The following is a 12,213-nucleotide window of genomic DNA, read 5'->3' as shown; positions in this document are numbered from 1 at the left end:
AATCTCTTTTTGGTTTGCATTCCCTTGATTGCTCGTGACATTGAACATGTTTTCATGTATTTATTGTATTTCGTCTTTTGAGACCTGTCCTATTGCCTTTAATTACCAGTATTGTCCTCCCCTTTTCACTGCAGCCTCCATTGCTCTTCTTCAGGATTTTCCTGTTCCTGCTTGATTGTTCTTTTGAACCGATTTTATTTTTTCCTCAAAGATATATCTTTAGAGATCTACGAATACTTTTCCTCCCTGTTATTAAATGTCCCCAGTTTCTTCAACCTTCAGCACCATGATTTGCAGACCACTCATTTTTTTTCCTCAAGCCATATGGGGTCAGACATGAAGTCATTGGCATAGGCAATAATGACACAATTCCTTAGGACCCTCCTTTTAAAAGAGTGTCATCAGCAAGTGGTGGTTGGGAAGGGAAAAGTAAGCAGAGCACTGAAGTGGGCAGGGGAAAAAGGCCACCCAGTCTGAGAGGTGGTCCTTCAGAAGGCAGCACGAGCTTCCTATCCTGTCTGGACATCTGGGAGCAGATGCCTGTTGTCTCAGCACCTTGTGACAAAATAATTCAGCTCTGGCCAACTTTCCCCTAAACCTGGCTCACACTACCCTCCTGGTAGCTCCATCGATTCCTCAGAGGCTCTTTGTTACTGGGGGTTTAATCCAGGAGCCTTGAGCTAAGCCCTCAGCCCTCTTCTGGTACTTGGGACAGGTGAGTCCCTTTCCTCCTGGTGTGTGTGTGTGTGTGTGTGTGTGTGTGTGTGTGTGTGTGTGTGTGTTACTGGGGGTTGAATGCAGGAGCATTGAGCTACACCCCCAGCCCTGTCCCACTAAGTTGTGAAAGGCCTCATAAAATTGCTGAGACTGGCCCCAAACCTGGGATCCTTCTGTCTCGACTTCCCAAATCCTGGGATTACAGGCGCCTGCCACTCCCCCCTTTCTTTGGATCCTTCCGCCTCACCATCTACCCCGCCCCGCGTCACAGTTGGTTTGGCCCGCCTGGCTCCGCCCCGTGGCGGTGGTAGGCAGGTCGCGCTCCGCCCATTGGCCCCGCCCACCGGCCGGTCAGATGACGTGTTCTATCAGCCTGGCCTGGGCGAAGGTGCGGGCGTAGGCTGCGGGAGGCGAAGTTCACTCCCAGGCCCCGCCCCCTGTGTGGTCCGGCGGAAGGAGGAAACGGTGCTAAGAGGGGCCCTGACGTTCCGCCCGGAGCGTCCATCGCCTCTGCTCGGCCATCTCTGCGCGATGGACTCAGTACCTGCTACTGTGCCTTCTGTCACTGCTTCCTCGGGGGACCCGGAGCTTCTGGGACCCCTGTCGGTGCTCTACGCGGCCCTCATAGCCAAGTTTTTGGAGGTGACGCTCCTGTGCCCGAGGGATCCCAGCCCTCAGGCGGTGGGGCAGTGTGGGACCGGCCAGCAGGACGAGCTGTGCTCTCAGAGAGGCCAGAGGGTGTTTGACAAACTCCCCCTACCTGTTCTTTTGTTTCGTTTTGTTTTGTTTTTTTTAAGAGCTCTTACGAGGTGAAAGGTACCTTGTGGCAGGTACCTGTTACCTACACACCCCGCTCTTTAGTTTCCCGGGGCACTGTTGGGGACAGGGCCCCTGTGACAGTTGTCTCCTGTACTTGTTGAGAGCAGTGAAAGCAGTAGAGTAGCAGGTCTTTAATGCATTGTCTGCGCAAACAAGGAATTGAGTTTTATAGAAAATAAACTTAGAGCAGTTTATCTAAACTGGTTGTCAAGAGCTGTCTGAATTTACTCACCATATGTCTTTTTGTAAGAGTAGATGAAATTAAGATTTAAAATCTGAGGTTGACACATTATTTGTATTTGTTATATTGGTTTTATTTGCAGCTATGAAAGTTGATTATTTTTATCATTTAAATTTTTGTCGTGTTTTTAAGCATAAAACCAACTTATCTAAGAGGAAAATATGACCTAAAGGGATTCTAGCCATGTAGTAGACAACATGATACGGGAGGGCCTATTGCAGACTGGAAATACATGCTCAGCTTAAGATTTACGCCCATTATACTTAAAATGCTACGAACTAAATAAGAAATGTAAAACACTTTTTTGAAAAAGAAGCTTTTGAGGGGACAGTAATCTGGTGGAGGTTGGAATTTCTATAGTTATTTGTGACTGCTTTACACATATCTTTAAGGTTTCCCAATATTTCTGATATGTCCATTTCAGTTAGTTGCTACATTGCCTGATGACGTTCAGCCGGGGCCTGATTTTTATGGACTACCATGGAAGCCTGTACTTCTCACTGCCTTATTGGGAATTGTTTCATTTGCCATATTCTTCTGGAGAACTGTTCTTGTTGTGAGTAAATTAACCTACTTATAATTTGACTCAAAAATACATGGAATATTTTGTAGTTACTGGCCCTTTTATTTGTTTCTTTTCAGTTATTAACAAACACAAATGAATTATTATAATTCAAGCTAAATTTATAAAATAATTCAGTGTAATCTTTGGTAAAGATGTAAGAGAACAAGATAGCATGTACACAGTCTCTCAATGGGAAAACTTCAGTTTATGTTTCTTATATAAAACCCTAGAGACTAAGAATTCAGTTGATACATAAATAAACTGTGGTAGAACTGGGGATTTTTACAGCCATTCTAAAAGTAGTTTAGTAGTATGAATCAGGAGCCTTAAAATAGGATAAGAAATAGGACAGGATATATAAATAACCTTGTAATACTATAATATGTGTAGTAATCTATCTTCAAGAAATAAAGGCATACATTAATGATATTGTATAAAGATGTTCAGCAGAACAGTATTAGAGTGAAAACTTGGTACAACTGAAATAATTATAGTAGAAGAATTTTAAACTCTATACCCATGTAACAGGATATTAGGAAGCTTTATATATTTTAAGGACATTGGGACAGAAAAAGCTCACAATTTAATATGAAGTGGAAAAAATTAAAAACTAAGATTTGAAAGTATTGATAAGTCTATGTATATTATATAAACACATGCATGTATATACACATACACAGTAAAAATAGGCTGCAGAGAAATGCACAAAATGATAGACATGTCTAGGCTTTGAGGTGACTTTTCAGTCTTTAAATATTTGTTTCCCACATTTTTTATTTGATTATATGCTCAGGAAATATAGATCGTATGTGTCCAAAGACACATATTGAACTTTCATTCCATAGTGTTCCCTCCACCTCCAAGCAGAATTTGATGTGATTTTTATACTTCTCATGTGTTTTCCATTTCAGTAACCCTAGCACTTGCTTCTATTTACTGGGTTACTACAAGGGGGCTCTGTGTGATAACTGCTCCTCAGTCTCTACATTTGACTTTGGAACCTTTGTTGTTACCCTTAGATGCCTTCTTTTTGCTTCTTCCCACTTTCCCTGCCTCTCAGTTTGGGCAAAAGGGGACAAATGAAGCTTACTCTCCAATTAGCAAGGAAATGACTTTAGAGAAATAGTCATTTCTTTCCATATTGGAATTTTCTGAATGTATTTTTCTATACCAAAATTATTATAAGCAGTGTTCTAGATAGTGTAATATCTAAATGTGTGGATTGGTCTGAGTATCCCATCATTATTTATAACACTTAAAAGGAAAAATATCTTCTGAGTTACAAAGAGATTTAGAAGTACTTTGTTTTTAATTAGTAACTGCTTAGATTTTATTATCTTATAATTCATGACTATCTTTCAGGAAGCTGTTAGCTGGCATTTCTCTTGTTCCATGTGCATTCTCTTCTTGTAGTCTTGTCTTCCAGATTTCTTAGCACTGTTTTTAGTAGTCTGTGTAAATTATATGATGTAGCTTATTAAAAATTCAGCAAGCAGCCAACTTTGAGTAGGATTTCTAAGATGTTATCTGGTGACTGGAAGAAGCATATTCCTGTCCAGAGATTATGTTTCCTCTGTCTTTTGGAATAGACATTGTTCCTAGACTTAATTCTGGCTATTTGGATTTGTCAAATAAATGATTTTTGCATTAAAGCAGTGATATGTTTATTGTTAAAGTAGAGGCTGTTTCTGCCACTAAAAGTATGTGCTAATATTATGAGGCTGGTCAGTGCTCATTTGTAGGTTGTAAACAGTTTAGCATGAAATGGACGCACACCTTCGTACTTTTAACTGGCAGGGGCTATTTATGAAGTTATCACTACCAATTAAACTGGAAATGCTTTTAAATCTTATATTTTTTAAATCTATGGATTTATTATTCTGAACCAAAACATTATTATATTCTTGTTTGATTATGGTTCTGACTATTGTATTAGGAACATTTTTATTAATCAGATGTTTGACATCAAACTTAATTCTATTTCTTTCTCTTCTAGGTAAAGGATAGAGTATATCAAGGTAAAATTTTAGGCTTGTTTCATTACTTGCACTAACCCTCTATATGGTGTTTGATACAGGTTTTTGTGTGTTAGAAATCGGTATAGTGACTTCTAATGTATGAGTGACTTATTAACTCCTAAAATTTTACTATTCCTAGGTTGCTAGCTTAGATAATAGAGTTGATGATGAGGGTACCAAGTGAGAAAGGAGCTGAAGAAGAACAAATTGTGGGAGTAGGGAGAAAATGATTATTTTAGTTGAATGTTATGTATGAACAGTGCTTGCTTGGTAATGATTAATCGTCATCTTAAATACTGATTTACATAGATAATTTGAATAATAGGGTAAATCAGGATGCTTGTATTTTCTGTTTGTTTATCTTTGAAAAGTAGATACATCTTGTAATGATTTTGTTTTCTGGGAAGAAAAGTATTTTATGAAGGAAGGGACATCAAGCTATAACATTTTACTATATTTCCTATCTTTAAAATAAATTTAAATGGGAATGTCATTTAAATAAGGATTCATTTATTTTTCTTAAATTATAATAGTATTTTATACCCTTATTGGTATTTAACTATCCACTGCTTTTTAAGGGCATAAAAGTTATGCTAAGAAAGTTCTTTTTCCTCATGGTGCCAGCTAACATGCTTGTGCTGCTAATACTTTGAGTAATTAAGTTTCATTTAGTGATCATAATAATCTTGTGAATTTTTTTTTTCAGTCACTGAACAGCAAATTGCTGAAAAAGTGGAGAATATAACAAAAGAAAATGTAGAACTTACACAAAAATTGTCAAATTATGAGCATAAGGTATATTTTTATTTTATCCCCCTTGCTGTAGCTTGAATCATTTCTACCTGTTTCATAGTTCAATTATTATATTTTAAAATTATATTTTATTTCATTATTTACTACAAAATATTCAAATCCTAAGCAGTCATATGTATAAAGTACTGGTTTCATTTGTAAGGAGTTACCTACTTGGAAACAAGTCTTGAGAAGACAGCAATTTCTATTTCTTAATTCTAAGTACTTTATTTTACATAGATCAAGGAATCGAAGAAATGTGTCCAAGAAATCCAAAAACAAAATATGGTTCTCTCTGATGAAGCAATTAAATATAAGGTAAAAAATCCTTTCTCTTTTTGGGATTACATTAAAAAATAAATATAATGAGTGATGATTGCTAACTTGGTAATCTTTTTTTGTAGGATAAAATCAAGACACTTGAAGAAATTAATGAAACTCTGAGTGACAAAACTAAAAGCCTTGGTACTATGTTAGAATCTGAGAGAGAACAGAATGCTAAGAATCGGGACTTGGTAAGTGTGTTACTGCTTAGCATTAGTATAATTTAGCTTTTGAACTAGTTAGTCGTTCTTATAAGTTGAACTTTCCTCATGCTATTAACCTAAGTAAGGTTCCGAGTCAGGGAAGTTGAACCTACTTCTACTTGTTTTGTGAAACTTTAAGTACTGATACAATAAGTTTTTCTGTGGGCTTAGGGAGTATTTTGTGTCTTATCCCTGGACAATGTTTGCTTGGTTCTGTCCTCCAGAACATGGAAAACAACTAAGAAACTGTAGTCCAGCTGAGTAAGTTGAATAGTCCTTGTATTCTGTTTTTACAATATTCAATAACTTTTTTACTCTAAAATAGTTTGGGAATTACAAGTTACAAAGATAGTAGAGAGGGTTCCTATGTATCCCCCCCTCAGTTAAGAGTTGAACTTGATCACCGAGATGAGATACAGTATTTGTCAGGTTTATCCACTGTAAAATTACTTTTTCTCAATCTGTTGCATACTGTGTTCTTTGGAAAGAAGTTACTAAGGACATAGTCTACAGTTGAAGAGTGAAGGCTTGGTGGTGCATGCCTGTAACCCCAGTACATGGGAGGCTGAGACAGGAGGAAGGCAGATCCAAGACCAGCCTGAGCAAATAGCAAGACTCTACAACTTAATGAGACCCTGTTTCAAAAACAAAAATTAAAGTACTGGGGATATAACTTGGAGATAAAAAGCCTCTGGGCTCAATTCCTATAACCACAACAAAACAAAACATGCCCCCCCCCCCATGGTAGAGCTCTTGTCTCGTATGCAGTAAGCTATGGGTTCAATCCTCAGCACCCTTTCCTACAAGAAAAAAAAGTAAAAAAAGTTTTATTCCATCTGCTTGAGGAGCCAATATTTTCATAAATTTTAAAAATTCTTCTGTATATGAGATCTATCTCCTTAAATTCTATAATTTTTAATTCAGGCAAGAGAATTTTTAAAGCAACCATGGGCATTTATTTTTTCTACATTACTAGGGGGAAAAAACACATTTATTTGAACTGGTTTACTTGAGAGCTTTTTTTTCCCCTTTACATTCACCTTTTTATGTGGTCATCTACTACCTTGTAAGTATCATGAAGTATTTATGACTTAATGTATTTCCTCTCATCTCTTTAAGTTTATGATATTCTCCTAGGCTAAACTGGAGAAAATCTTCCTGCTTTTACCTGAAATGTAGGGGATAGCATGTGATAATGTTTATGTTTCTTCTTTCTTAGCATATATATCAGTGTTTCTACTGAAATCTTAATTGTTTTGTGTTTTGTTTTCACATGGCAGATATTGGAAAACAAGAAATCTATAGAGAAGTTAAAGGATGTTATTTTAGTAAACACATCAGAACTTTCAGAGGTAAAGCTGCCTACCCTTCCTGCAAGACATTAGTACTATGTCTTAAGTTTTGTTGCGCAGCAGAAATTCAATGTGTGCAAAAAATGTAAACTGCATGATGTCTGGTTGGGAAACTAACTTCTTTTTCCTTTGAAAAAATTTACTAATTGTAGCTTTTTTTTAGGTTCAAATTGCTCTTAATGAAGCTAAGCTTAGTGAAGAGAAGGTGAAGTTCGAATGTCATCGGGTTCAAGAAGAAAATGCTAGGCTTAAGAAGAAGGAAGAACAGGTAAAGAAAAGCTTGTGTCATAGATAATGTAAGCTAGAGTTCTTAATATCATTACCTGGTAATTATCTTTTTTCTGATATATTTTTGAGGGGAGGAAGTACTCACACAGGATCCTTGTTCTTAGATATGTGTTATTTAAACCATGTTCCCTACCTTGAGTTGCATATATATGCACTGTTCTGGATTTTTGGTTCTATACAATTTGTTGCAGCTCTCAGAGTGTGTAGTTTTTATGAAATGCCAATCAGTTATTAACTTGAGTGGCTTCAAAAGGGAATGGGTTGACTTTTTAGAAGAAACAAACAAACAACAACAACAACATATATATATATATATATATATATACACACACACACACACATATATATATATATATACACACACACACATACACACATATATATATATATATATATGAATAATCCTCTTTTGCAGTTACTACTTCACTGACCAGGGGAAGTTACATGATCTGGAGTCTAGATTTAGGAGATATGAAATGTAACCATTTATTCCTACTGGAAGTGAATTACTTGAATTTGCCACAGTGTTCTGAGAATACAATGATGAGGGTCAACTTTCTTGATAGCTCTGATATTCTAACTGCAGGTCTATGGGAAAGGACCATTCTCCCTCTCCCTTAACTGAGGTCTCAGCTCCTAGTGAGGCCAGAAGGGGCATGGCTTCCTACTTCCTATCTCATTCATATGGTCCTGATGTCTTCAGTGCAAAGCCTCTAACCCATATGAACTCATGTATTCAGTTGCAGCAGGAAATTGAAAACTGGCGGACAGCACATGCTGAGCTCAGTGAGCAGATGAAATCATTTGAGAAGTCTCAGAAAAATTTCGAAGTAATTCTCAGTGAGAAAGATGATAATATTAACGTAAGTTTATTCTCATGAACACATGAATTCTTCCAAAATTTTCCAAATTACAGAGGCTTTTCTACCCTTTTATTTCTTTTCCTTTTTACTTTTCTAGGCTTTGACTAATTGCATTACACAGTTAAATCGGTTAGAATGTGAATGTGAATGTGAATCTGAAGGTCCAAATAAAGGAGATGGGTCAGATGAATTAGCCAATGGAGAATTGGCAGGTAAGATAGTCTCTGGAAGGTTGCATTCCTCTTACCTTTCTGTCTGGGTGAATTTCTTAAGTGCTGGAGTTGTAGATGAAAATCACTGGATTTGTAGATATATCTATTTGTATTGTGCAGAGATGAGTTTCTGGGATATAGTGTAGCAAAAGGAATTACTGACTTTGTTTTTCCATCCTATTTAGAGTTAGAGATGTGTGCTAGAATTGAAGTAGTATCTTATACTGCTAAATGATGAACACTGCACAGTAAGAGAAAATTGTTTCTCAATTTTATGGAGATATTTGATTTTAATACTCATTTCTTTATGGCTGTATGGTTTTAAGGCCCACAGCCAGCTTTAAGAGTATTGAAGTGGTAGGAGCCATAAACTAAAGTTGTGAGAGCCGAGTCTAAGAGATATCAGGAAATTAGAGGGAGGGTAGCAGTGTTTACTGATGAAGGAATATGTTTCCAGATTTTGTCTCCCAAGTTGAATATTGCTTTCCTAGTAGGTATTTTTTAATTTATTATTTATTTATTTATTTATTTATTTATTTATTTATTTAAGCGGTACTGGGGATGGAACCCATGGGCATTCTCCCTTCGAGCTAAACCCCAGCCCTATTTTTTTCTTTATTCTTTTTCCTCTTTATTTAGTTGCAAAGGGCCTCACTAAGTAGCTGAGACTATCCTTAAACTGCCATCTTCCTGTTTCAGCCTCCCAGATGCTGGGATTACAAGCGTGCGCCACCATGCCTGGCTCTATTTTTATTTTTGAAAGAGAGTCTCACTGAGTTGCAAAGGGCCTCACTAAGTAACTGAGGCTGTCAATGAACTGCGATCTTCTTGCCTCAGCCTCCCAAATGCTGGATTACAAGGATGCACCACAACACCAGGCTTATAGTAGGTATTTTAAGCCACACTTGGTAGCAGATTTGAGGAAGAAGAGAGGATTGAATCTTTCTAAATAAGATATTTGCCTAGATCAAGATCTGCCAGAGACAGAGGAACTTTACCTTATGTCTTTTTGCTCAAGAACAGCACATATAACATTTTTTATTGTATATACTAAAATTCATTTTAAATCTAAGTTTGCAGTTGTTTTAAAAGTCAGTCTAATGAGTTCTGTTGGTTGTTTTTCTTTCAATGTTTGAACATGATCCTTGTTTATTTGGGGAGAAGACAAGAAAATATCTAGTTAAAAAGCAAGGGAAGGAAAAGCAATTGAAGACTTCTGTTTTTTAGGTGACCGGAATGAGAAGATGAAAAGTCAAATTAAGCAGATGATGGATGTCTCTCGGGTATAGTATTTTGCAAGAGTCCCATAAGTGTTTGCAAATTTTTACTGTGCCTCTCTTTTAAGACTCCATCTCTCTTTTGCATTTTTTAGACACAAACTGCAATATCAGTAGTTGAAGAGGATCTAAAACTTTTACAACTTAAGCTAAGAGCCTCCATGTCCACAAAATGTAACCTGGAAGGTGAGTTCTTCTTGAGAAGAATTTGTAATGTGTTGGATAGATTTAAAATTTCATTGGAAAGATACAGAATGACTCTTGCTTTTATGCTCCTCACTCCTCTCAGTACTACCCCCTCAACCAAGTTCTGAAGTCCCTGTGCACACATAGAGATCAGCTGTTTTCTTCTTTACAGACCAGATAAAGAAATTAGAAGGTGACCGCAATTCACTGCAGTCCACCAAAGCTGGGCTGGAAGATGAGTGCCAAACACTGAGGCAGAAAGTGGAGATTCTGAATGAACTTTACCAGCAGAAGGAGATGGCTCTACAGAAGTAAGATTCTCACTTTTCACTGTTAAGGATAATGTTATCACCAAACGTGTGACCTAATGGAGATGAGTTGGTCTTTTTTTAAAGATTATTTATAATTATTTTAATTTGTAATTAGTAGAGATTTGCCTATGTGATTGTTTCCCATACTTTTCTTTTCATTCTAACCAATTATCAGAAATTATTGCCTGTAATTCATATGAAAGGGGAGTGGTTTACCAGTATTAATAGTTAATTGTTGTGGAAATCTTTTTTTCCCCAAGATCCATACCCTTTCCGTGGCTCTGTTCTACTTACTTCACTTCCTGTTCTTTGTGGTCAATTATGTAATTCTAGGTTTCAGGTGAAGAAGTTACATCTGGTGTGTTTGATAAGCTCGCTTTTTGTTTTTATTTTTTATTTTTATTTTTTATTTTTATTTTTTGGTGGCACTGGGTTTTGAACCCAGGAGCATTTTACCTCTGAACTACAACCCCAACCCTATCTTATTTTTATTTTGAAACAAGGTCTCACTAGGTTGCTGAGACTTGCTGAGGCTGTCCTTGAGCCCGAGATCCTCCTGTGTTAGCATCCCAAGTACTAGGATTATAAGGATTATCACCACGCCCTGCTTTTGATAAGCTCTTATGTCTAGTTTTCCTTATGGGAGGTTGGTGTACCCATGCGTCCCTGTGTTACTGATTTTTTTTTTTTTTTTTTTTGGTGGTACTGGGGTTTCTGGAAACCCTTTTACATCCGGGCTACACTCCCAGACCTATTTTATATATTTTTTTAATTTGGAAACAGGGTCTCTTAAGCCAGGGAGGCTGGCTTCAAACCTACGCGATTATGGGCATGCGCCACCACGCCCAGCTACTGATTTAATTAATTTGATGAGTTCACAGGTGATCCTTTTTTATTAGTGTGATTAAGTTACCAGTCTGTGCCTTATATGGTTGGGCTATGTAGATGGTGTTTACTTGTTCAAACACGGTATCAAATAATTCTACCTCAATGCTTGCTCTCTAAATAGGGTAACTGTGGGTTGGTGGCACATGCTTGTAATTGCAGCACTTGGGAGGCTGAGACAGGAGGATCACGGTTCGAGGACAGCCTCAGCTACTATTTAGTGAGGCCCTTTGCAACTCAGTGAGACCATTTCAAAATAAAGAATAAAAAATATGGCTGGGGTTGTAGCTCAGAGGTGGAATGCCCCTGGGTTCCATTCCCAGTGCCACACACACAGAGAAAAGGAAACAGAGTAACTCATGGCAATCTACTGCTTTACAAAGTGTAGTAACTCAGAGTTAAGCACACAGCCTGAAAATGTCACTCTAATCATCATGGAGTAACTCAGCGGGGTGCAGCTTTTCTTCTTACAATCACCTTAAAGACCAAGGTATATATTCTAGACTTATTAAAAGTCTGACAAAATTAATAGACTTACTTCTGTCTGGGCTCTAAGATTTCCTGACTTAGGTACCATTGTGGTAGCATGTTAATGCTCTGTGTACCCTAAACTTCACAAGACATTTTCACTCTTTTTACCAGCGTACCAAAATTCATTCCATTTATACACATACTTACAGTTGGTACAGTTCTGCATTCAACATATCCAGTCTTTAATTTGAAATTACTTTTATTTGACTTTAAGAATGTCTTTTAGTTAGATTTGATAAGTTTATTAAAGAAGTACAAGAATAAACAGAATAGCATTGTTAAACCATTAAATGTTGCTAGCTTTATATCTGTATTATGGTAGATTAACATCTTGAGCTTTATGATTACAATTAAAACCAGCTTTTATTTGTAAAGGATCTTTCTGCTGGCTATAGAATTTTGGCCCTTTAAAGATAGCTGATTACTTATCTTCTGGTTTTAATGTTTAAGGACTCCATTTTCTCTGTTATGTTTGCTTTTACAAATGTCTGCCCCCTGCCCTAACTCCTTTAGAAAGCATTTTTCTTAAGTCAGACATGGTGGCATAATCCCAGTACTTGGTAGCCTGAGTCAGGAGGATTGCTGGTTCAAGGACAGCCAAATTAGTGAGACCTTATTTTCAAAACAAA

The 12,213-nt window shown here is 37.1% G+C and overlaps 1 protein-coding gene across 1 annotated transcript in view; it reads left to right on the top strand.

Moving 5' to 3' along the window:
* MIA3 (MIA SH3 domain ER export factor 3) overlaps positions 1-12,213 on the top strand; it is a gene marked incomplete at both ends in the record, with an annotated part of 59,927 nt that overhangs the window by 38,823 nt on the left and 8,891 nt on the right. The window contains 13 exons of the mRNA XM_080698704.1: positions 923-1,359; positions 2,202-2,333; positions 4,339-4,360; positions 5,067-5,155; positions 5,393-5,470; positions 5,557-5,667; positions 6,960-7,031; positions 7,195-7,299; positions 8,060-8,182; positions 8,280-8,394; positions 9,622-9,677; positions 9,767-9,857; positions 10,030-10,168. Coding sequence (XP_080554830.1) covers positions 923-1,359; positions 2,202-2,333; positions 4,339-4,360; positions 5,067-5,155; positions 5,393-5,470; positions 5,557-5,667; positions 6,960-7,031; positions 7,195-7,299; positions 8,060-8,182; positions 8,280-8,394; positions 9,622-9,677; positions 9,767-9,857; positions 10,030-10,168 — 1,570 coding nt within the window. The remainder of the gene's footprint in view (positions 1-922; positions 1,360-2,201; positions 2,334-4,338; positions 4,361-5,066; positions 5,156-5,392; positions 5,471-5,556; positions 5,668-6,959; positions 7,032-7,194; positions 7,300-8,059; positions 8,183-8,279; positions 8,395-9,621; positions 9,678-9,766; positions 9,858-10,029; positions 10,169-12,213) is intronic.

Source organism: Muscardinus avellanarius, assembly GCF_963383645.1.
Source record: "Muscardinus avellanarius genome assembly, chromosome: 7".
Taxonomy (NCBI): Eukaryota; Metazoa; Chordata; class Mammalia; order Rodentia; family Gliridae; genus Muscardinus; species Muscardinus avellanarius.
The sequence above is the reverse complement of the archived record's forward strand: the minus strand, read 5'-3'. Positions and strand labels throughout refer to the sequence as shown.